The sequence below is a fragment of the Marmota monax genome, unplaced genomic scaffold (assembly GCF_021218885.2).
Source record: "Marmota monax isolate L192 unplaced genomic scaffold, Marmota_monax_Labrador192_F-V1.1 WCK01_AAM20220418_F8-fsc00006, whole genome shotgun sequence".
NCBI lineage: Eukaryota > Metazoa > Chordata > Mammalia > Rodentia > Sciuridae > Marmota > Marmota monax.
The window spans coordinates 4502149-4526216 of NW_026693712.1; the positions used below are offsets into that span (position 1 = coordinate 4502149).

The following is a 24068-nucleotide window of genomic DNA, read 5'->3' on the forward strand; positions in this document are numbered from 1 at the left end:
TTCCAATATACGCTAACCTAAGTTAAAATATTTCAAAAAGGTTAATAGACTTTGTACTAGAACTAGCTGCTAAGAATATATCGCATGCCCTTTAAAGCAAAAAGTCATTTCGATTTTCCCAAGTTCAGGTTTTTTAGGTATTCTCCTTAAATGGATCACTAAAACAACTTGTGCGTGTTTACTAAAGTCATGCAGGTAATCATCTGCGAGCTTTTTTTTTTTTGTACAAACCTTGTTAGAAGTAGATCAGGGACGGCCCACCAGCATTAGTAACAAGTGATTTAAAATCAGGGTTGCTGTTTTTTTCTGTGATAAATAATCAGTCGCTTTGAAACACACACATCTCAAGTTTCATGGGAGGAGGTATTTCGATAGTTTTCCATCTTATAGGCTTGCATTTGGCCCGCAAGCGGCAGAGAACCTCGGAAGAAAGCGCCCCTTACATAACTCTAAGGCAGCGGAGCCTCCGGCCATTTCCCTCCTGTGGGGCGCGGGTAAGATTACAACGCCCGCGGTCCACCACGCCACGTCCGTGGTAGTTACGGACGTTTACATTTGAATTTCCCTGAACCGCGGGGCGTGGGCGGCTGCACGAACCCGCCCCGGAAATCTCCGGCTCTTTCCCGCCATTCGCAAGGCCAGCCCCTCCAGGGGTCCACAGGGGATGGGGAGAGGCCCGGCGCGCGGTAGGCCCTGAGCCCGGGGGCGGACAGTCCCGGGCGCCCCTCCCCTCCTCTCTCAGTGCAGTCCCGGCCACGCCCAACTTCGCGCTTCAGGTCGACGGTTGCCCCAGGGCCCGATTTTGAATTCACAGGCCCGGCCCCCGAGCCCCAGGAGCGCGCTTCCCGTTCCCCATTGGCCGGCGGCGGTCACGTGCGCGAGCCGCCATGTTGGGGAGTACGGCGTCCCTGCCCGCGCCACCTCCGCCCCCCTCCGCAGCTTGCCGGCCGCCCGCCCCTCGCTGCCCTCCTTCCCCCCCGCCCGCCTCTCCGCGCAGCCAGAGAAGAAACAAAGTGCTGCGGGCGGGAGACTCAGCGGCGGCTGCGCGGACCTGCTCGGTCTCCCGGTCAGCCTCCCCTCCCTCCTTCCCGCGTGTGCGTGTGTGCGTGTTTTCTTACAAAGGACATTTTACGATCGATTGATTCGTAGCGCTTCCCCTTTGCCCTTTGTGCTGTAACCCGCTGCCGCCATCCCAGGTGCTTCTCCCTCCCCACGCCGATCTCTGTACGCGAGTGCGGTTCGCCAGTTTGGGCTTTCTGTCCCGGCTTCGCCGCTGCAGCCTCTTCTTGTGCCGGTGCTGCCCGCTGCCTCATCGCTGTGCTCTCCTCGCCGCTCGCCATGGCGACCGCGACCCCCGTGCCGCCGCGGAGTGGCAGCCGCGCCGGCGCCCCCAGCACGCCGCTGAGTCCCACGCGGCTGTCGCGGCTGCAGGAGAAGGAGGAGCTCCGCGAGCTCAATGACCGACTGGCCGTGTACATCGACAAGGTGCGCAGTCTGGAAACAGAAAACAGCGCGCTACAGCTGCAGGTGACGGAGCGCGAGGAGGTGCGCGGCCGCGAGCTCACCGGACTCAAGGCGCTGTACGAAACCGAGCTGGCTGACGCGCGACGCGCGCTAGACGACACGGCCCGAGAGCGCGCCAAGCTTCAGATTGAGCTGGGCAAGTTCAAGGCCGAGCACGACCAGCTGCTCCTCAAGTGAGTGTTTGCTCGCTGGGGGCCGCGTTAGTTGCGCTGGGAGGGGCGGTTGCGCCTACGGGGTCCACCCCGGGTAGGGATAGCCGAGGCCAAGTGCCCACGCCCTTGGGAAGGGACTGGTCTCTGCCTCCGGAAAGAACTATTCTTGTGTTTTACGGAGGAACAGGGTCGTGGAGGAAGCTCGAGTTATAGTGATGGTGGAGCAGTGATGCTTGTTTCCAGGACGTGGGTACCCAGCATGGTCGGGCGAAGTCAGTGCTTGGGGCTGCCGATGAGTAGTGCGCGGCCTCGAACCCCAAACCTAAGGCCCAGGGATCCAGACTGCTCTTCATGCTGCACGGTGGCCCCGGTAGTCCCAGTGGGGGGAGCTGGCGCAGGGGCGCGCGCTCGAGTGCGCGCCCCGGTTTCCGGCCAGCGCCAGACAAAGCGTCTGGTGGGTTTGCAAGGCTGGGATAGCCGGCCACGGAGTCCTTGCTGCCCGCTACGAGAATGAATGAGCTGTGCGCGGGAGGAGGAAGGGGAGGGACCCGGACCCGCCCGGAGCGTCCGCGTCTCCCGGGGGTGGGTCCTGCTTTGGCGCGCTCAGTCTTGGCCCAGTGACATTTTTGCTAGCGCTCAGTGCCTTCCTTGGACATTCAGGGCGGGGTCTGATTGGCCCGCCTACTGCTAGTCTTGGGCTAGTTGGTTTTACTACCATGTTAGCTTTCTCTGGGGAAAAATGTCCTGCCTTTCAGCGGGGAGAGTTGTGGGCTCTTGGGTGCTTGTGAACTCGAGATTCTTTAAGCTGGGCTTTTGTATTCCACGGCCTTTTGCGAGTGGCGGATCGCTCACTGGTCAGGCAGCAATTCTTTCCCCCCAGATTTTGACTCCTCACGATGTAGTTGGTTTTTCCCTTAGAGACTATGCTAGGATTCCCTACCGTACTCCACTGTCACTGTGGCTGTCAGTAGGCCAGGGCAGGTGAAGGGGTGCTGTGTAAAAATGTTGTTTCAGTGAGGGAGAGCTTGTAATTATTTCATCTAAGGTGGTCTGAGTTTTCACAGATACACTCACAACACCTTTGCTGACTTCTAATTCCCCCCTTCCTCCGAACTGGGAATTGAACCCGGGGGCGCTTTGCTACTGAACTACACTCTCATCCTTTTTATTTTTTATTTTGAGGTAGGGTCTTGTTAAGTTCTCCAGGAGAACTTGCAAGTTGGTCTCCCAACTTGCTATCATCCTGCCTCAGTCTCCGGAGTCACTTGGATTACAGGCGTGCTCCACAGTAACTAGCTTTCCTTGATTTTTCTGATAAGCAAAAAAATGTCATCAGTAGGCAACAAGTGCTGATGTCACACTTTAAAGATTTTTTAAATTTGAGTCTAGTTAATGGTCTCTGCATCCTCACTGTCAGTTGAGAAATTTCTTTTTGACTGTTTATCCTTGAATTTCTTTGTTTCTCTGAATTTTCCTGTCTCAGTTTCTATATATTTTTATGTCTCTCATTAAGTGTTTTTTAAAGAATTTTTTTTTTAATAATTATTTTTTAGTTTTTGGCGGACACAACATCTTTGTATGTGGTGCTGAGGATCGAACACGGGCCGCACGCATGCCAGGCGAGCGCGCTACCGCTTGAGCCACATCCCCAGCCCTCATTAAGTGTTTTAAAACAGTAAATAAAAAAAGTTTTGTGTTTGTGATAAAAATAAAATTCTGCAGACTGACCATAGTGAAACCCTACTCCCCTGTTTAGGGTGTCATTGTGTTGCCAAGGTTGGGCTCTTGAACTCCTGGGCTCTGATACTCATGCCTCAGCCTTCTGAGTAGCTGGGCCTGCTGGCTTTTACTGCCGCCTTTGAGGAGGCAGTTTATATTTTTATTTTTATATCTTTGGGTATTTAGTTCCTAACTGAAAGAAAAAAATAATTCTTAGTAAATCAAAAACAAAACATAAATAAAACTAACTCTTGGGATCAATTTTTGAAATGAAGGATCAAATTCGCTCTTCATCTTCCTCCAATTTTTTTTGATACTGAATTTATTCAAATCTTACATGTCATTGATTTTAAGACTTGCCATTATTAATATGTGCCACTAAAAATGAAAAAAAAAATCAGGGCCAACTGTGTGGAATCCATTTTGTTGCATCTATCCCAATTTCAGAAATGTTAGATTACAACACAGATCAGATATCTCATGTACTAGGCACTGTTTTATATGTGGAGGATAGAGATTTTTAAAAATTAGCAAATATCTTAACATTGTTGAATGCAGTGGGAGTGATATCCAGTAAGCAAAATTGTCTTGTCTGATCTGAGGCATTTTGATGCTGGTTCTTTTATAATCTTTCTGTAAAATATCCATTGAAGATTTTTTACAGTGACAAGGCTGCCACCTGGCTGACAATAGTTGTAAATGTTAGGGATTAGAAAATACATGCTGATTTCAGCAGGATTAAGAAGTGAGAAGAATGTGTGTATTAGAATCAACGTGATATGGTGTGTGCCTCAAAAGCTGTCTTATTGCAAGAAATGAGATAATTAGATTATGATAGTTGTTATCTAATGAATGGATTTATCCATTTGATGGATAATAACATGAATGGATTATTGGGTGGTAACTTTAGATGGATGGGTTATGGCTAGAGGAAGTCAGCAACTGGGGGCATTCCTTGGGGATTATTTGTTTTGTCCCTGACTCTTCCCACTCTATTTCCTGGCCACGATAAGGTTAGCAGCTTCACTCACCATGCACCTCTGCCATGATGCTCTGCCTCATCTCTGGTCCAGAGCAGTGGAGTTGGTGGACTTTGGAACTCTGAAATCTTGAGCCCAAAATAAACTTCCACCTTTGAATTGTTTTTGTCTGGTATTTTGTTCATATCGAGGAAAAGTTGACTACACAACAATATAATGTATATAATGCTAGAGTAATAACATGCTAGGGAAATGAAAAAGCGGGTTGAAGGAATAGTGAGGTGAAGGAAGATCTGTGAAAGGTTGACAATTGAAAATACTCTCTGAGGGGGCTGGGTGTGGTGGCATTGGCCTGTAATCCCAGCAACTCAGGAGGCTGAGGCAAGAGGATCCCAAGTTCAAAGCCAGCCTCAGCAATTTAGTGAGACCCTATTTCTTTCTTTCTTTCTTTCTTTTTTTTTTTTTTAAGAGAGAGGGAGAGAGAGAGAATTTTTTTTAATATTAATTTTTTAGCTTTTCGGCGGGCACAACATCTTTGTTTGTATGTGGTGCTGAGGATCGAACCCGGGCCGCACGCATGCCAGGTGAGCACACTACTGCTTGAGCCACATCCCCAGCCCAGTGAGACCCTATTTCAAAAAATATTAAGGACTGGGGATGAAGTTCAGTGGTAAACTGCCCCTGGGTTTAATACCCTGATTAAACAATATCATCTTAAGATCACCATCATCATATTATCATCATCATCATCTCTGAGTTACCAAGCAGTGTTCTAGAACTCTTTTTCTTAGGTGTGCTACTGTGTGTATTTTCGTAGTGTCAGGATCAGGCATAATATTCTCTTTTATAAAACAAATTACAGTATGCCACATTTTAGATAGCTATTTGAACCATGTCATTTCTTGTAAAAAATTTTTTTGCTTCAGCATATATGCAGACTTTTTGAAGAAATCTAATCATAATATATGAATCTACTTTTCCTTGCATGTTCTGTTCTGAGGTATCTTATGCATTGATACCCTGGAATTTACATGATTTAAAGTCAGTGTCATCCTGGGTAACATATTTTCCTTTTACTTGATTTCTTTATTTTTCTTTGGACAACATCCTGAAGTAACTTAATTCAGAAGGAATGGCAGGAAATAAAACTTTCTGAGTCCTTTTTGTCTGAAAGTAACTAGGTTCATGCTTGATTGATAGTTGGGCTGGGTATAGAATGCTACTTTAACATTTTACGTCAGTGCCTGGAAAGTATCATTTTGGTATTTTCTGTTTCATTGTCTTGTAGCATCCAGTGCTAATTAGTAGTTTTGCTTGTAGTTGCCTTTCCCCACTTCCTGAAAGCTTTTAAGAATTTTTCTTTATCTTAGTTTTTTTTTTTTTTTTTTTTGCATTTAGGAAATGGCTGCAGGCTAAATAATAATTGTAGGGTTGTTTTAACATTCATATTCTTTGGTGTTCAGAGCTAAAATAATAAATGTTGTCAGTTTTGAGATTTTTTTTTTGTACATAGGATGATTAAACGATATCTAGGCTTATATTCTATCCTGCATCCTGGCTTTTAAAAATGGGTCCTTAATTTGAAGGCCTGTGTGTATGTGTTTATCTTGTTTTCTTTTAAATTTAGCTCTGCTTTTTTCCATATCTTTTTCTGTGCTCTTATTGAACCCAGTGTCTTGTTTTTTCCTCTATTTTTCTTTTATATTTGTCCACTTGCCAGCTTAGTAGGGACATTTTAAAAGCAGAAATCATACTTTTAGTCCCATAGAATTCTTTTTTTTTTAACAGATATTTTCCTTTTTAATCTTCTTGCTTATGTTTTTAAGTATCCAGTGTCGTTAAGCTGAAGATAATATTTGGTGTCTTCTCTTTAAACTCCTTTTTTTGCTAGGTGCAGGGACGCATACCTGTAATCCCAGCAACTCAGGAGACTGAAGCAGGACTATCAAAAGTTCAAGACCAGCCTGGACAATTTAGGGAGATCCTCAAATAAAATAAAGAAAGTATTACATTACTGTATGCAATTGTAGTGCTGTCAAAATACAGTCTTGAAGAGGAATGATGCTAACTACCTTCAGTGATTCTGCAAAAATGTTTAGAATAGCTGATCTGGTAAACTTTCGGGAGGAAATTCTAAAATGTTGATTCAGGATATATTTTTTTAATATACTTGTACTAAATATGTCAACATATATTCCATATAACCAAGAAAAAATAAATAAAACAAAAACCAAAAAGTGCTAGGAATATAGCCCAGTGATAGAACATCCCTGTTCAGTACCCAGTACTAACAAACAAAACTAACAAACTTCTGTTAATTGGACTATCTCTGTTTTTATTTTCTGGTCATTTGTGCTTTTTGTTACATTTGTTTTTTCTTGCTACTGATCTTTGTTTATGATCGTAGGCTAGGTAATGGTTATGTGTTACTGCTACTATTATTCTGTTATCTTGCTGTCTTCTAAATGGGAGAATAAATGAGGATCTCTTTATATTTGGAGTGTGCTGTTAGACAACTTGTTAGCACATAAAAAGGATGGTGAGAAAGGCCAAATGCAAAGCTGTTTTTCAGTAAATACCCATCTCAATTTTAGTCCTGCTTCAGTTTCCATATAGCACACTGTGTGCATCTGTGTACTTAAAAAAATAATTTATTTTTAATGGATAACATAAAAACAAAAATAAAACAAGGAGGGCTGGGGCATATATAACTCAGTTGGTAGAGTGTCTTACATGCCCAAGGCCATGGGTTCAATCCCCAGCACCACACACACAAATAAATAAATAAATGAACAAACAAATAAATAAATAAAAATACAGAAATGAAGGACCATGTGATATTTCAATTCATGTATAAACTGTATAATGTTTAATATTAAACATTTGTTTTCTCAAGTGTTTACAGTTTCTTTATGGCAGAAATATTTGAGATATAGGGTATGTAATTATCTCTGATCACTCTACTAGATTGGTGTGCATTAGCATACAAGAACTTAATACCTACTATCTAATGTAATTTAGTGCCCATTGATCAGTCTTTTTCTATCCCTCCCTCCCCTACTCTTCCCAGTATTTGATAACCATTATTCCACTAAACCTTTTTATATTCCGAATGTGAGTGGGATTGCGATGTGTGCTTTTATTTACATTTCATCTTCTAGAAATTTGTTAATGTCTGCTAATAATCCCTTTCCCATTTATTTTGTTGCTGTGGGTTTATTCCATATTGTATATTTTACTTACTTTTTATTTGGGTCTTGAGGGAAGACAAATGCCAGTGTAGTATCAAATCATCTTGTTACTTTTGCGCAATAAGGGAAGTGTAATTGGCAAGATGGAAAGGAAGACTCAATTTACTGTTGGTTTGAGTCCTTTCAGTTCTTGAGTTTGTTTAAAAATAATTTTCTATATATAGTTTTTAATTTGGACCTAATATTTATAATTAAGTGTAATTACCATTTAGGTGGATTTTTTTGTGTGTGTGTGTGGTCCTGGGGATTGAACCCAGTATTGCTTTAGCACTGAACTACATCCTAGTACTTTTTAGTTTTTATTTTGAGATAGGGTCTTGATAAATTGCCCAGGTTGGCCTTGAACTTGGAATCCTCCTGCCTCAGTATCCCAAACTGCTGGGATTATAGGCATATGCCACTGTGTTCAGCTGTCTGTCTTCTCTTTCTCTTTTTCTGTCATAAGGTGGGACTTAAGTGTACACTACTGATCTGGCTTGCTTTTAAATCTTTGAGCCTGTGTTTCCTTACCTATATAATTGGGATAAGGGCTAAGTAATAGTTTTCTAAATCTCAGTAACAGTTAAACCTTTTTTCTAACCTGTCATATGCTCCTCTCCTAGTAATGGGGGAATTTTTATCCAAATTAGCTATTTGAGGAAATCATGAAGCATTCAGGCATGTAAATAATGAATTTTTAAATTATTTTTTAATAGGGATGGGGGTTGTGGCTTGCTATGTATTTGGACTTACATTTACTCTGTTGGCTTTTTACACATTTATGTCATGAATGAATGAAATTTAGGAAATGCCCACAGGTTAAATAATAACAGTAGGGTTGTTTTTAACATTCATATTTTTTTGGTGTTCAGAGCTAAAATAATATATGTTAATCGGTTTTGAGATTTTTTTTGTACATAGGATGATTACACAAAAATTAAAAACTTTCGTTTCATATATTACTGTGTTTTTAGATATCACATTACTATTTTTTCTTTGTTTTTTTCCCTGTTCTTTTTTTGTTGTTGTTGTTGACAGTGTTAGAGATTCAGCCCAGGGCCATGCGCACTCTAGGAATGCACTCTCCCACTGAGTTACATCCCAGCCTCTTTTTTTTTTTTTTTGATGTACCGTTTTGCCCTGGTTGTATGAAGTTGATAACACATTTTGGTCTTAATATAAAAAGCCACAAAACTTCATATTAAATAATACTTTAATTTTCAGGAAAACAGCTTTATGATGCTATAACAGACTATCCGAATTAGTTAACTTACAAGGAGAAATTTTTATTTTGGCACAGAATTTTGAAGTTTCCAGCATATGAAAGATTGGCTCTGTTGTTTTGAGCCAGTGGCAGGTTTGCTCATCAAGATGGAAGTATGTAGTGGAATAAAAACCACTCACAGCTGGGCAATGGTGCTTGCCTGTAATCCCAGCAGGTCAGGAGACAGTTCGCAGCCAGCCTCAGTAAAAGGGAGGTGCTAAGCAACTTGATGGGACCCTGTCTCTATATAAAATACAAAATAGGGCTGGGGATGTGGCTCAGTGGTCCAGTGTCCCTGTGTTCAGTCCCAGTACCCTCCCCAACCCCAAACAAAACAAAACAAAAATCACTCACTTTATGCTCAGGTAGTGAAGAGAAGGAATAGGAAGAAAACAGGGTCCCGCAATCTCTTTTGGGGACATACTCCCCAGTGACCTAAGTATCTCCCACTAGGCCCTATCTCCTATAAGTTTTCTACCTCCAGTAAAGCTCCCCTGGGGGCCAAACATTTAACACATGGGCTTTTGAAGAACATTCATGATTCAAACTACAGCAGGATCAAACCCATAGAATTGGTGTTAAAGTCTTGGTAATAGGTCTTAAGTAATTAAACTGTCATGACATTTCCTTTCTGTGCTTTCAAAGGATGTTTGGTACAGCAAGATAGCTTTTGAAATTGTTTATTTAACTTAGGGGGTAAGACAAGGTAATCTTTTAGTGTACTCAGTTTCAAGGAAGTAAACACACAGAATGAAAGTTAAAGCACTGTAAAAATGTGCTGCCAAGTCTTTCTTTTTCTTGAGCAGTACTGCTTATGTTTATTCTTTATTGCCCAGATTATGTTACCTCGGATAGACCTGCATCAGAAATCCTTAGACTTATACCATCAGTTTGGTCGTATCATGTACACACAGAGAGAAGGAGCCTCAGGTGTCAACTGTATGAGGGAACCTTGTCTGAGTCCCCTAGTTATTTCTAGAATTCAAGAATTCTAAACAAAGTTTTAACCTTCCTTTTCAGTGCACATCTGTGATAAGGAGATTGTACTTTGGTAGTTGTATTTTGGAATTTCAAAAAAATAACTTGTTGATACAAAAATAGAAAATGAGAAAACACAGATAAACAATAAGAAGAAAATAAAAATCACTTAATTCCATCTCCCCAAAATAAAGAGTTTGAAGGTTCATACCCATGTTATTAACAAAAATGGGTTAATGATAAATATTTATAGATGTTCTTTTTTCATGTGACATTTTGTGGACATCTTGTCAATACTTGTGTAGAATATCATTTAACACATTTTAAAGATGTAACAGGATACCCTGTATTGGCCACTAAATTTGCTCTGATCAAGGAAATAAGCTTCACAGTGACTCAATCTAACCAATTTCTCTGAATCCACATGGTTATTTAGGAGCCTTTTTACTGATAATACCAGGTTTTTGTCCCCTAATTAATTCTGGTTAAATGTTATCGAATTTGTTAGTTAAATATTATCCACTGGATAAAGGCAATGCACTTTTACCTTTTTTTATTTTGGTACTGGGGATTTAGCCCAGGGGTGCTTAACCACTGAGCCACATCCCCAGCCCATTGTTTATTTATTTATTTATTTTTAAATCCTATGTATTTTTTAATTTTATTTATTTATTTTTTTTGTAGTTGGACACAATACCTTTATTCCATTCATTCATTTATTTTTTATTTTTTTAAGAGAATTTTTAATATTTATTTTTTAGGTTTTGGCAGACACAACTTCTTTGTTTGTATGTGGACACAACATCTTTGTATGTGGTGCTGAGGATCGAACCCGGGCTGCACACATGCCAGGCGAGCGGGCTACTGCTTGAGCCACATCCCCAGCCCCCCCATTGTTTATTTTGAGACAGGGTCTTGCTAAGTTGCTTAGGGCCTCACTAAGTTGCTGAGGCTGGTTATGATTCTCTAGCCTCAGTCTACTCAGCCACTGGGATTATGGGCATGTGCCACTGTGCCTGGCCACTTTTATCGATTTTTGATGCCATCAGGAATGGGTGAATATCCTTGTCCTGTTTGGAATAGTTTAATATTTTTCTATAGGTTTTTTTTTAAATTGACCATTTAAATTGTTATATTTACATTGCTAATATAAAAGAGAAGATTCTACACTTGGATCACTTGGATCATAATCTTAGGTTTCTGCTGATAGTTTTGGTTTAGACCTGGGTAATAAGCAAGGCTTTCCTTAAATGATATGCTTAGTTGGTCTTTAAAATTTTTGCACTTATTTCATTTTTATTGATCATAGAATTGCAATAGGGGTTTTAGATCATCTGATCTAACCAATTGATTTTATAGATACAGAAAGAGTGGCCTAAACAGATTAAAAAACTTGTGCAAGATGCAGGAGGGAAAAAGAGCAGACATTCGGGGTTAGGAGTGTTGGTCAGTGGTAGAGCACTTGCCTACCATGTGAGAGTCCCTGAGTTCAGTTCCACCCTACCTTCTCCCACACCTTCCAAAGAAAAGCTGACATTTATTTCTTGCCTGTTCTGTTTGCTGCAGTATACTAGAGGCTTTACAGATAATATCTTTTAAGCCTTCTGATAACCTTACTCTGGACGAGGAAATGAAGCTCAGAGAGGTTATTTTTTGTCTGAGACGACTTAGCAGATAAATGAATGGTAGAACAATCTGAATCCTAGCTGTCTCTGTAACATTGTGATAGAGTTTTTACATATATGGACTCATTTAATCCTTATGGCAGTATGGTTCTGCAGGTATGATTCTGGTTTACTGACATGAAGCAGTCTCACAGAACACTGTAACCTGTGTTTGGGACATGGAGGGAGGACATTTGGTTTTCAGGTCCCTTTGGGTACTACTTTTGAAAATGGTATTAAATGTCTGTTTTTCACATTGTTAGTCCATACTCTTCAGAGAGGTAATTTTGGATTTGTCAGGAGGGTGCAGTAATTGAAATGGTGTTTGAAATACTGAGGGAGTCATTTGCTAGTAAGGAACAAGTGAAGATGAATAACTAAAAGAGACTTCTTTTATCTCTTCTTTAAAAAAAATCTCCTTTCCCATTTTATGCCATGCCTTAATTCAAAAGAAATTAAAACCTGTCTATAAATCTTTAATACTCGTGACAGAAATGTTCTTTTATTTTTTTCTTCAACCCATTTGCCAGACCTTGAACCAGATGCTGGGACTACAGAGATGGGACACTCAGATTCCATTATCAGGTTGTTTATCATGGGGGGGGACACAGAAACCTGACCCTACAGTATTGTGGTACTATAGTGCAGTACCTGGGTAGACAGTGTTGCCCCAGGTTTGGAGGAATCTACTCAAGATTAGTGAGTTAGTGGTGTTTGTTGGATTTTATGGTGGAGGTGTCAGCTGGCAATTTGGAGTACTTGCAGACATGGAAAACATAGGGGCTAGATAGAATAAGGAAAATCCACAATGGGGTTGGATGGGATCATGCTAAGTAATAGAGCAGTAGGAAGAGTTGAGTGGGAGAATGAGGAGTTTTTAGTTTTTTAATTTGGTATGACCTAAAAAATACCCATGGTCTATGCCTGGGTGATGATTATTGACTGAGAAGAGCAAAACCACCACCATAATTGAGGGAGAATGAGACGAAAGAGATCTTGTTCAAGAATGTTGCCAGTGAAGGAAAGGAGGTTGGCTTTGAACTTGTGATCCTTCTACTTCAGTCTACTGAGCCACTGGATTACAGGTATGTGCCACTGTGCCCAGCAGCTCTGTTATTTTTTAATATATGCAGAAATACACAACATTAACATAATCTCTAACAGAACTCTGAAATATGACTAGTGTTTCTTCTTACTTTCCATCACCTATGAAAATAGCATTTTTTTATTCCGTTTACTCAGTGTTTTATAATATGGACTTTTTATGCCATTTGTTAAAATATCGGTCATTAAAACTATTAGTTTTAGTTTATTAATGAAATAATTTTTGAAATCTTGTTTTCCTCCCCAGTCTAGTTGCCTTGCAAAAATATTAATTATTTGGGTGTAGAATTCTAGGTTGTGAAGGATACTTTCTTAGGATTTTTGAAGTCATGTTGTATAGTTTTTTAGGTTTTGTTACTGTAGAAGTGGTAATAAGTGAAAAATTTTAAACCTTACAGGATCTTTTGGTGTAGTTTTAAATTTCACAAGGGTATTCTTGTTGTAGATCTTTTTTCATACATTGCTTTGGTTATTTGGCTGAATTTTTTGGATGTGGAAATTCTTGTCCTTCAGTGCTTAAGAATTTTCTTGAATTACTTTATTGATATTTTCTCCTATTTTTATTATATTCTGAGATGCTTATCAGTCAAATGGTGGGCCTTATTGATCTTTTGGTCTCCTTACCTTAAATTTTTTTTCTCTTCTAATAGATGTTCTAAATTTTCCCTTCCAAATTTTACTGTCATTTTAAAAATAGCTTATTACTCGTTTTATATCTCTATATCATCCTGTTCTTATTTAAATTTTATGGATATAGTAGTTTCTCTTGCCTCTTCATAGCCACTGTGTGCTTCAAGTTAATTTCCCTCCTTCCCTCCCTCCCTTCCTTCCTTCCTTCCATAGAGGTTTATTTAACTCATTGTTCTGGAGACTGGGAAGTCTCAGAATATGGCCCTAGCAGCTGTTCAGCATACGGTGAAGGATTTTTTGCTTTTTGATGTCTTTTGATGCATCATAACATGGCAGAGGGCAGCATCACATGGAGAGACAGAGATCCAAGTTAATTTCTTTTTCTGTTTGTTGATCTTTGTAGGTTGAAAACAAATGGTAAACAATATGAAATGTAGGCCCTTAGAAAAAAAATTTTAGAAGGGCTTGAACAGGAATAATGCCTAGAATATTGTATAACTGACCTTTGGGAACTTTTATGTCCAAGTACACCTTGAAACAATTGAATTTCAAAAAACAATGTGTAGCTGTGATTCAGGACTAGGAAGCCACCACTGTTGATACTGGAGAATGGACAGTGGACCCTATTAGAGAAGAATTTTACAGACTATATTCCTTATGAATATAGGTGGAAAATTAAAAAAAAAATACAAGCTGAGTATTCTTAGACTCTGGAAGTCCAAAATCTGAAATATCTGAAATCTGGAACTTTTTGAGTGTAATGGTGCCCAAGAAGTTTTGAATTTTGGAGCATTTCAGATTTTTGGATTTAGAGATTGTCGACCTATAGTTTATGGAAATATTCCAAAATATGAAAAAATTCTAAATCTGGTATTCTTCAGAGTATTTCAGATAAGGGGATACTTTATCTGTACTAGCAAATGAAATCCATTAGCATATAAAAAGAATTATACAGTTATTAAGTAGGATTTATCCTGGAAGTATAAGGTTGCTTCAGTTATGAAAGTCAAAGTAATACACCATATTAATAGAACAGAAACCATATGTTCAAGATGTGGGAAAAACATTTGACCAAGTCCATTATGTTTCATGACTAAAATTTCCAAAGTAGGCATAAAAGGAAACTTTTGCTAAAGAATCTCTATGAAAAAGACAAGTGATATTTTCTGGTAAATATCAAAGGAATAAAACAAGAATGTGTACTCTCATTTCTTCTATTCAACATTGTCCTGAAAGTTTTAACCAGAGATTAAGACTAAAAAGGAAGTAAAAAACCTTTATTTGCAAATAATCTTGTATATAGAAAAATTTAAGGAATCTTTTAAGAGCAAAAACAGAGAGTTAATAAGTTTAGCAATGTCAGTATACCATAGATACATATATATATATATAGTATATATTTTATATAATACAAATATATAATTTATATACATAAAATCAGTTGTATTTGTGTACTCTGGCAGCAAATAATCCAAACATGAAATTAAGAAAGCAATTATAGCATCAAAAGGAATAAATTACTTAGAAATAAATATTATGGGAATGAGAGACTTACACACTAACTAGAAACTTAACATGGCTGAAAAAAATTTTATAAGGTTTAGATAAATGGAAAGACATCCCAGTTCATAGATTGGAATATAATATTAAGGAGGCAGGGGCTGGGGATGTGGCTCAAGCGGTAGCGCGCTCGCCTGGCATGCGTGCGGCCCGGGTTCGATCCTCAGCACCACATACCAACAAAGATGTTGTGTTCGCCTAGAACTGAAAAATAAATTAAAAAAAAATATATTAAGGAGGCAGCTCTCCTCAAATTCTTCTGTAGATTCAGTGTTATATCTTACTAAAATCATAGCTGCCTTTTTTGTTGTTTTGCAGAAATTGATAAGCTGGCTGTAAAATTCATGTGGTAATGCATGGGAACTGCAGTAACCAAAAACCAAAGTTGGAGGACTTACATTTCCTGATTTCAAGACCTAACTAGTTCTACAGTAATATGTGTGATACTGACATAGGAAAAACTTCATGCTTTTCTGTCCTTCATGACTTGTTTGTCAGCAGAAAATTTGATGCAAGGGCCTGGAATGCGATCCCATGCATTTCTATATTGGTCCCGTGCATTCCTGTATTTCTTCTTTGTCGTTTATGTATGAATTTGGTTAGAGAACCTAACTGGCATTCAGCATCATAGCTGCAAGAGAGTCTGGGGGAACTTAGAGAGGTGACTTTCTATTGTATGAAAGTACTACCAGGAGGTTAGAATTGACATTGGTTGAACCAACACACAGTGTCTAGATTTCTGGAGGTTCTTATGAATGAGGTTTCTTGATTATACTTCTTTGAGGTGAAGTATGGCTTCACCCAGTGTCTGGCTTAGGATTCAGCACCCTTGGATTGGTTAAGTTGTTTTTATTCATGATCTGCTTTCTGGCCTTCTAAAATACTGTCACTTCATTTTCAGTTTTTCTCCTCAAGAATTTGTACTTTTTAAAAAATATTAATTTTTAGTTTTAGGTGGATACAATATCTTTATTTTTTATTTTTATGTGGTGCAGAGGATCGAACCCAGTGCTTCACACGTGCTAGGCGAGCGATGTACCACTTGAGCCACAACCCCGGCCCCAGGAATTTGTACTTTTGCTGTTTTAATCAGGTTTCTGAATGGGTAACAGTAGAGTCGGGTTTAATGTGGCATTTGTGTCCCAAAACGACTCATGCGTTATTGAAATACCATGTACTTTTCTTCTCTCTCTCTCTTTTTTTTTTTTTTTTTAAAAAAGCACTCTACTGACTAAGCTATATTCTCAGCCCTGATCTGTAATGTTTTTTTTTAAAATATTTTATTTATATTTTAGTTTTCGGTAGACACATCATCTTTGTTTGTTTGTGGTGCTGAGGATCGAACCCGGGCCGCACCCATGTCAGGCAAGCGCGCTACTGCTTGAGCCACATCCCCAGCCCCACTTTTCTTCTCGTTCCTAGAACTTATCAAGATATTTCCAGACATTTGTTTCATTGATTAGATAATTTTGTGTAAATAATTGATAATTTGGAATCTCTTTGTGGACTGGCTAGTGTCAGATTTTGCTTTCTGTTATAGCTACAAATTCCCCAACACTCTGTAAACTCCCTTAAAAGAATTATTAACAGTAATTTGTAGGAGGCTGTTTTTTGCGGAAGGTTGAGTTCCACACAATCCATCAAGGAGTAGTGAAATTACAATTGATACTAGTATTTATGTTGCTAAATAAAATATAGGCTTGAAAAATGTAAAAATGGCTGTTAATTATAGGCACAGAATTAGTCTTTGTGACCACTATATTCAATCATTATATTCCCCTTCTACACTCCTTATTCTGCTTTATTTTTCTTCCAAATAGTGGTTATTCTTGACATATGTATTCGTGTTTTGTTTTTTTTTCCTTTTTAACTGCTTTATTAACTTTATATGTTTCCATTCAAATGGGTAAAACCCTACTGCTGTCAGAAACTTAGGTTGGGTGCAAAGGCTGTCTTCAACCAGAAGCTGGCAACGCAAGACCCACTCGACACATGGAAATAACATAAGGTTCATAGCAAACAGATCTGTAAAGGCATATCAGGAAAATGCAAGGAAAAGAAAAACAGGGGTATCACAGTATTAATCTCATGGAAAATGGACCAAGTCAAGGCATAAGGCAAAATTCATTATGCTGGTCATGGTGATTAGAGAGCTCTTCCAATAAGAATACATAGACAGTTCCTCAACTGCAGCTCCCTAAGTTTTCTCCTGATTTCTCTCATCTCCTCTCATTTCCATATCATCTCCATCTCTACGCATTCCATTATTGATCTGCCTATTGGGTATGGTGGGCATGTCTCTATTATTTCCTGCCGGCTGGTGGCTTCACCTCTTTCCAAAGGGCGGCCTTCCTCTCCATTGCACAGGCTGCTCCATTTCTTCATTTTCCTGGGCCTATCCTTGTCTTCTCAGACTCCAGATTCTCTCCACCAGGTGCGTTGCCGCTACACTGGGCACCATAGACCTGGGCCCCCCCGCCGTGCACAATGCAGGTAGCCAAGTGATGACTGTGCCCTATGCTGCCTCGCTTTTGTATTTGTGCATTTTGTGACCTTTCTCACAAGAAGTTCCATAAGGGCAGAAATTTCGCATATTTTGTTAACTGCTGGTATCTAAGCTTCTAGGTCAGTGCCTGCACATAGTAGGTAGGTGACCAAATACTGGTAGTGGTTGTTTTTAAATGAATAAGTCATTCGTATTAGTACTTAAAGTGTCTATTCCCCAATTCCTGTGCCTGTTTTTATTAGAGTGAATTTCTTGTTTTCAAAGAAAAGGTTCTGTGGTCTACTTTCAATCTCTTTTACTAGTTTTCCTAATTTTAATCTGGTTTCAGTTAGGGTTTTCCTGATTCTGATAGGGTTGTTGGTTAATTTTGTTGACTGATCAACTACTAGCAATAGCTTTGGAGTTTGTGCAAAAGCCTCTTAGTATTTTTGCATATGCCAGTAGCAATCTTTGTTAATAAGAATTGTGATCACAAGATTATCTGGAAGTTTTGTGTATTACATTTGTTTTAATAACAGGGAAGTTCATTAATTTTCTTTCATGAGAAATGTTGTAGATCAAATCCCCTTTCCCTTTGGAAGGGATGGTAATTGGATACTGTTGAAACTGATCAGGTAATGTTGGAGCAAATGCATATTTAATAGGAACTTTGAGCCTATTATTAAATAAGATTATTTAGTTTTAGGACAGAAGATTTTTCTGTAGGCATATTAATAACCTTTATTTTAAACTCAAAGTTTATTTTTCTTCGAAAAGTTTGGACCATGACTAGATAATAAAGACCACATAGATTCTGAGCTATGGGTATGAAGAGATCACCAGGAACAGATTTGATAGTCACTTGAATAAATGTACTTGTGTTGAGTGGTGTTCAGCTGCCACCAGACAGCTGTTCTAGAGAACCTTATGGTAATATAAAACATGAACAGAGCTCAGACAGCTGTGCCTAATTGGCCTGGCTTTATGTAGAGCATATCTGTTTGAGGAATTTAAAAATCCTTGTTTTGTGGAGATTAGGAATAATTTTGTATAGAATGGTAGCTATTATGTTTTTGTCTGAAAATGAAAAACTGAATCGTATTTCCTTTTCATCCCCCAGAATTTCTTTTTCCAAAGTAGAATTGTCCTAAAGCAAAAAGTAAGGAGTGGAAAAAAAAAAAAAAAGTAAGGAGTGAATGTCAAGTTAAGAAAGGTAGCTAGCGGGCTGGTTGTAGCTCAGTAGTAGCGCGCTTGCCTAGCATGCATGAGGCAATGAGTTCCATTCTCAGCATTGCATACAAATAAATAAAATCAAGGTCCATCAACAACTAAAAAATATTTTTTAAAAAAAGAAAGGTAGCTAAACACAGGCAGAGAAAGCCCATTATTGGCTTGGCATCTGTTTCTCTTTCATCTTCTCTAATAAACTCATTTCCATTCAGGAGATTACAGTATATGCCTCAGAAAATTCTCAATCTGTACATTTGTTGATTCTCTTTTATGTAAGATGACAATCTGTAATAGCTTCTTTTTTAAAAATAAATTTTGTAGTTGTAGGTGGACAGTGTGTCTTTATTTTATTTATTTTTTATGTGGTACTGAGGATCGAACCCAGTGAGTGCCTCACATGCTAGGCAAGTGCTCTGCTACTGAGCTACCGCCCCAGCATGTAATAGTTTCTTAAATGCTAGAAAGTGATGTAAGTAGCCAGAGAGGATTTAGTGGAATTCAAAACTAACTTGAGAGTTGTTTGTTTTCTGGTTTTTCATATTATTGGTTTGTCTGACATATTAAGGCAGGAGTAAAAATCTCAAGTAATTGTATTTCTGTTTTTTATCTTTAGAAACAGGAATGGCTCTTGTCCAGTTTATTTTTTCAACTGTGTAACTTGAAAGTTTATATTCTTAGATCCATCAGTCATTATGTCTTGAATGAATTTTTTTTTTTTTTTCAGGAGAACATATATATCAGTAAGTTTTTTTCACTTAGCAAGCATTTGACGAACACAGATTCTTGACCTTGTCTACTCTTTTGCATATGTGGTACCATAAAAATCTCTGGGAAATTTCATGCACATTTAATATCTAGAAGTTAGCTTTATACTTTATTCTAGGCATGTAATCTGCCAAAAAAGGGACCATTTATAATTTAGGTCTTTGTGTGTGTGTGTGTGTTGCTGGTGATTGAACCCAGGGCCTTGTGCATGTGAGGCAAGCACTCTACCAACTGAGCTATATCCCCAGGTCTTTAATTTTTTAATGTGACTTTTTGCGCATACATTGTTTTTAAATTTTTTTTTAGCTGTCAGTGGGCCTTTATTTATTTTATGTATATGTGGTGCTGAGAATTGAACCCAGCGCCATAGCACTGAGCCACAACCCAGCCCCATAGCACTGAGCCACAACCCAGCCCGCACATACATTTTTGTATATGGAAATCAAAGAACAAGGACAAAAGTACCTGAGGAAAAATGAAATTTATGACTCTTTTAAAATAAGCAAACCAAACTGAAGCATGTCTATAGGTCCTGTCCTAAAAGTGAACAGATTCTTTGCCTACAACTACATTGTGAGTGATTAAGAGAAACGCTCATTCTTTTGTGGTTGTGCTACTGGTCAAACTAGAAATTTCTTTTTTAAAAAATATTTTTATTTTATTTTTATTTTTAGTTGTAATTGGACACATACCTTTACTTATTTATTTATTTATTTTTTATATGGTGCTGAGGAGTGAACCCAGGGCCTCGCACGTGCTAGGCAAGCGCTCTACCACTGAGCCACAACCCCAACCCCCCCCAACTAGAAATTTCATTCAGCTAAGCATTTGTGTCAGGTGTTACACAGTAGGACCAAGAAAATGTTAATAGAACGATGATAATTTGCCAATACCTAATTTAAACTATTTTGTATTGAGCTTCTAATTGTTCTACATATTAGTTCCTACAAGTTTTGTGATTGATTTCTTTTTATTCTCTGTTTAACTGATCTTTTTTTAAAGAGTTTATGGTAATGATATGCTTCTTAATTAATTTTCAAGTAGTTATTGTGTCATAACTTACTAGGTCTTAAATGATTTTCAGCATATTATTATGTATGTGGTATGACTGGGAAAACTTGTTCTCTACAGTTATTTTATATAGTAATTATGTATTTCCCGAAGAGGTTCATCGAACATTTCTAGCAGTTCTGTAACTGGGTGCATTTTCTAACTTCTACTTTCTTAGAGGTAGGACCAGTCTGAGGTACACCTAAACAAATGAAGAACATAAAGAAAGTGAGACTGAGTTTTTCCAACAGAAGGGGTAGTACAGAGGGCAAAGTTTAGACCCTGAGTTCCACAGACAATTACTTAAGTAGAGAAGCCAAGGTTAATGTCAATGTCAAACTATAGATTGAACAACCAATATGGTCAGAGCAGTAAGGTACATGGTATTGATGGTGGTAAGAGATGGCAGGAGAAATTTAGAAAGTGATGGAGTAACCTATTGCATCTGTGTTAGTCTAACAGGACTCTGCAAAGGATAGATATGTGTCCCAGACAGTTAATGGTGCTAGGTCTTATTGGGAAAGTACACCATAGTATATCACTAAAGCCATATCTTACTCTTTAGTCATTACTGGAGAATGTTAACAGGAATGTAAATATATACTTTCTAGCTGCTTATTTCTTTAATGGTCAAATATTTAATTAGAACTGCCTGCTTAATGTGACTAGTGTAATTCAAGCTTATTTGAAATGAAAGCTAACTTTGCTAAGGGAGGGAATTCTTAGGATATAGTTTTATAAAGCTGTTTGTTTTCCTGGTTGTGTGTTGTTGTTTTTTTCTTGTGTAGAATATTTAAAGGAAATGGGAATACTTTATGACTTATTCAGGAGTGCACATATTTGTAGCATTAGATTCACACTGAATTTAAATGAAAACACTAGAAATTCTTTCTCTGGAGGTAGAAATAGTTTAGTCAGGCAGGTCAATGACACTGAACAAAGCCAGTCAGGAAATATAGTCAAAGAAAATATAGTCAAAGAAAAATGTATTCTAACACCTTCAGTAATAACTTCTAATGACTTTGGATCCCTGTTTAAATTGCTTTTTGTTTCATGACACTGTCAGATATCTCTGCATGTAATAGCTTCAGAAAATTAGTATGTGTATGTTTCAGGATGTCAATTCTGCAGGCTTCTGCATTCTGACCAGTTATCTGCTGATAACTACATTTGGGCTGTCCACACTGTATTCGGTGATGAGAAGCAATACAGTTACAAACCTAAAAGATTATGTTCAAAATATTAACTCACTGTATGACCTCCATAATCTTAATCTTGTGGACATAAAACTCATTGATTCAAGGCTATTAATCTGATGGAGACTTGGGTGTAGTCGTGTGTTCGTGTGTGGATTTAACTTAGGGGTGCAATCTTAACTACTGGGCTTCATCCTCAGCCCTTTATATTTTTAATTTTGATATAGAATATTGCTAAATTGCCAAGACTGACCTCAAATTTGTAATCCTCCTGTTTCAGCCTTCCTACTAGTTGATATTACACCATGTCCAGCTTGAGTGTAATCTTAAGAATTTTTTATGATTCATCCATTCTTGGAAATTGGTAGGGTGAGTTGTTAGGGAGGATATTTCAGAATGTGACTAACAGAGAATATATAAGTATCAGTTACTTTTTTTTCCTTGAAAAAGACATGATATTTTACATGGGATGAAAAAAGCAGAAAACGAGGACTGTTGGGATAAACCCTGGAGGGAGCTTTCTAGGAAGGTGTGTGTGGAGGGTTCTTTCTCCCCCCCCCCCTTTTTTTTTTTTGGTGTTGAGAATCAAACCTAGGGTGTCAGAAATGCATGCGCTGTCACTGAGCTGTACCCCCAGCCCCATGTTCTTTTAACAGTTAACAAAATGACAGTAATGTCCAGGCTTTCTGTTTCTGTGTAGAAGATATAGAGATAATAAGAATGGGCCTTCCCCTGAAAGAGTTCTGTCGCTTGGAGTAGTAAAGCACATCCAGAAACATAGGAATTTGTATGATCAGTGTAATTTTAAAGTGTGTGCAAGGTGTAGAAGTAGTAGTCGTCAACTCTCCTCCCTTTATTAGCTTTATGAAACATTAATTTTTCGCCACTGTTAATGTTATGGATTCAAGGAGGAAGAAGAGAAATGTATGTACACAGAATAATTTGTACAGCTGAAGGGTGTTTGGGATGTAAGGACAACTACAAGAACTATTTGCCCTAAGCTCCCTTTGCAGTACCCCTTACAAGTCCTTCCTTATTGCTTTACTTGAGCATCTACAAGATACACCTTTATGTCACCCAGACAGCTAAATACCTAAGTGTAGTGATATAGGCTAGTGTCTGACCTACAGCAGTAGAAAGGTATTCAGGGTCCAGAAAAAGAAAGAAAAATCTCCTAAAATGCAAAGTATACTCCACCAGGAACCCTGTCTTATCTATCTTCCTATCTGGGTAGTACATAGTAGATACTCAATATTTCTTGGATTAAATAAGTAAGTTTTAAAAATTTAGGGCCTAGACTCAGTCCTTCTTTCTCTGCCTTCAAACTCTCTGGTGTACTTGTGTATAAAATATTATTCTGCATTTTGGGAGGGGATTAGAAAAACCAAAAAGTTCACTCACAAAGTTATAGGAGAAGAGACTATAAATTACTTGGCATCACAGAAAGTGGCTTGTGTTGGACAGTATAATGCCTGCTGTCTTTCTGTGCAAGAAGGCCATGGTGGCTTGTAGGGCAGATCTAGGTTGATTGGGGTCAGAATAAGCTTCATCCTCAGTAAACAGAAGATACTTTTCTACTGATAAACTGTTACATTAAATATGACTTTAGGTTTTGCTCTGAACTTTGTATTTGTATTTCTTGCTGTGGTTTGTTGCTTTTTCTTTTTTTCTTTCTTTTTCTTTTTTTTTGGAGCATCTACTCTGAAAGAAGGTGTCCTGTGCATTGTAGTAGAATGTTGAACCAAGTGCAGTGGAATCCAGATGTCTTTTTTTTTTTTTCCTGCTAGGAGAGATAAAGCAAGAAAGCTTTAAAGAAGAGATGATGTTTGTTTGGTCTCAGTTTTGAATGATAGGAGTTAAATGGAGTTAAGAATTAGAATAGATGACACTGGAGTTGGGGAGAATAAGATCCAAAGCCAGAAGGTATTCAAGACTTGTGTCCTGAAGGTCTCTGCAGGTGGCTATGCCATGCTACATACACTAAAGAGCTTGGACATTAGATAATCAGAAGTTTTCAAACCACATGCAGAAAACTAGGACTGTTGGGATAATGATTGATAGGATACCATACCTGCACTCTGTCTTTAATCCTAGCATCTCCATGCATAAACAAACACAAAATAAAACATGCTTTTGAAAGTACTGTTATTGGCTATTAAAAGGTTTTATGTTAGAAGATTTATACTTTTTGAATCATAAAATCTTAAAACCTCAACTCTTTGGCAGGGGGATATCGTGTGTTTTTCATGGTGTTACCTGGTTTAATTTGTTTTTTACTAATCATGTCATGCCTTCTAACAATTTATTAGTTCCAGTTTTCACTGTAGTTGATTTCCATAGTTCAGATTTTGAACGATGAAATCTGAATTGTTGCTGGTCAGAGATTGGCTTCCAGAGTCAGATATTTACCTCTAGTCTAGTTGGATATAAGCAGGCCCTGATAGGAGTTGTGATTGTTGTAGTCCCTCAAGACAAAGGAATTAGGCCAATTTCCAGTTCCTCCGTGGGAACCATTCATTCTTTTCTTGTGTACAAGT

The 24068-nt window shown here is 38.5% G+C and overlaps 1 protein-coding gene across 1 annotated transcript in view; it reads left to right on the top strand.

Moving 5' to 3' along the window:
* Nucleotides 1-952: 952 nt before the first annotated feature.
* Nucleotides 953-24068, top strand: part of Lmnb1 (lamin B1) — a 52210-nt gene continuing 29094 nt past the window's right edge. Inside the window, exon 1 of the mRNA XM_046460158.2 lies at nucleotides 953-1697. Within this exon, the coding sequence (XP_046316114.1) occupies nucleotides 1339-1697 (359 nt within the window). The 5' untranslated portion in view covers nucleotides 953-1338. The remainder of the gene's footprint in view (nucleotides 1698-24068) is intronic.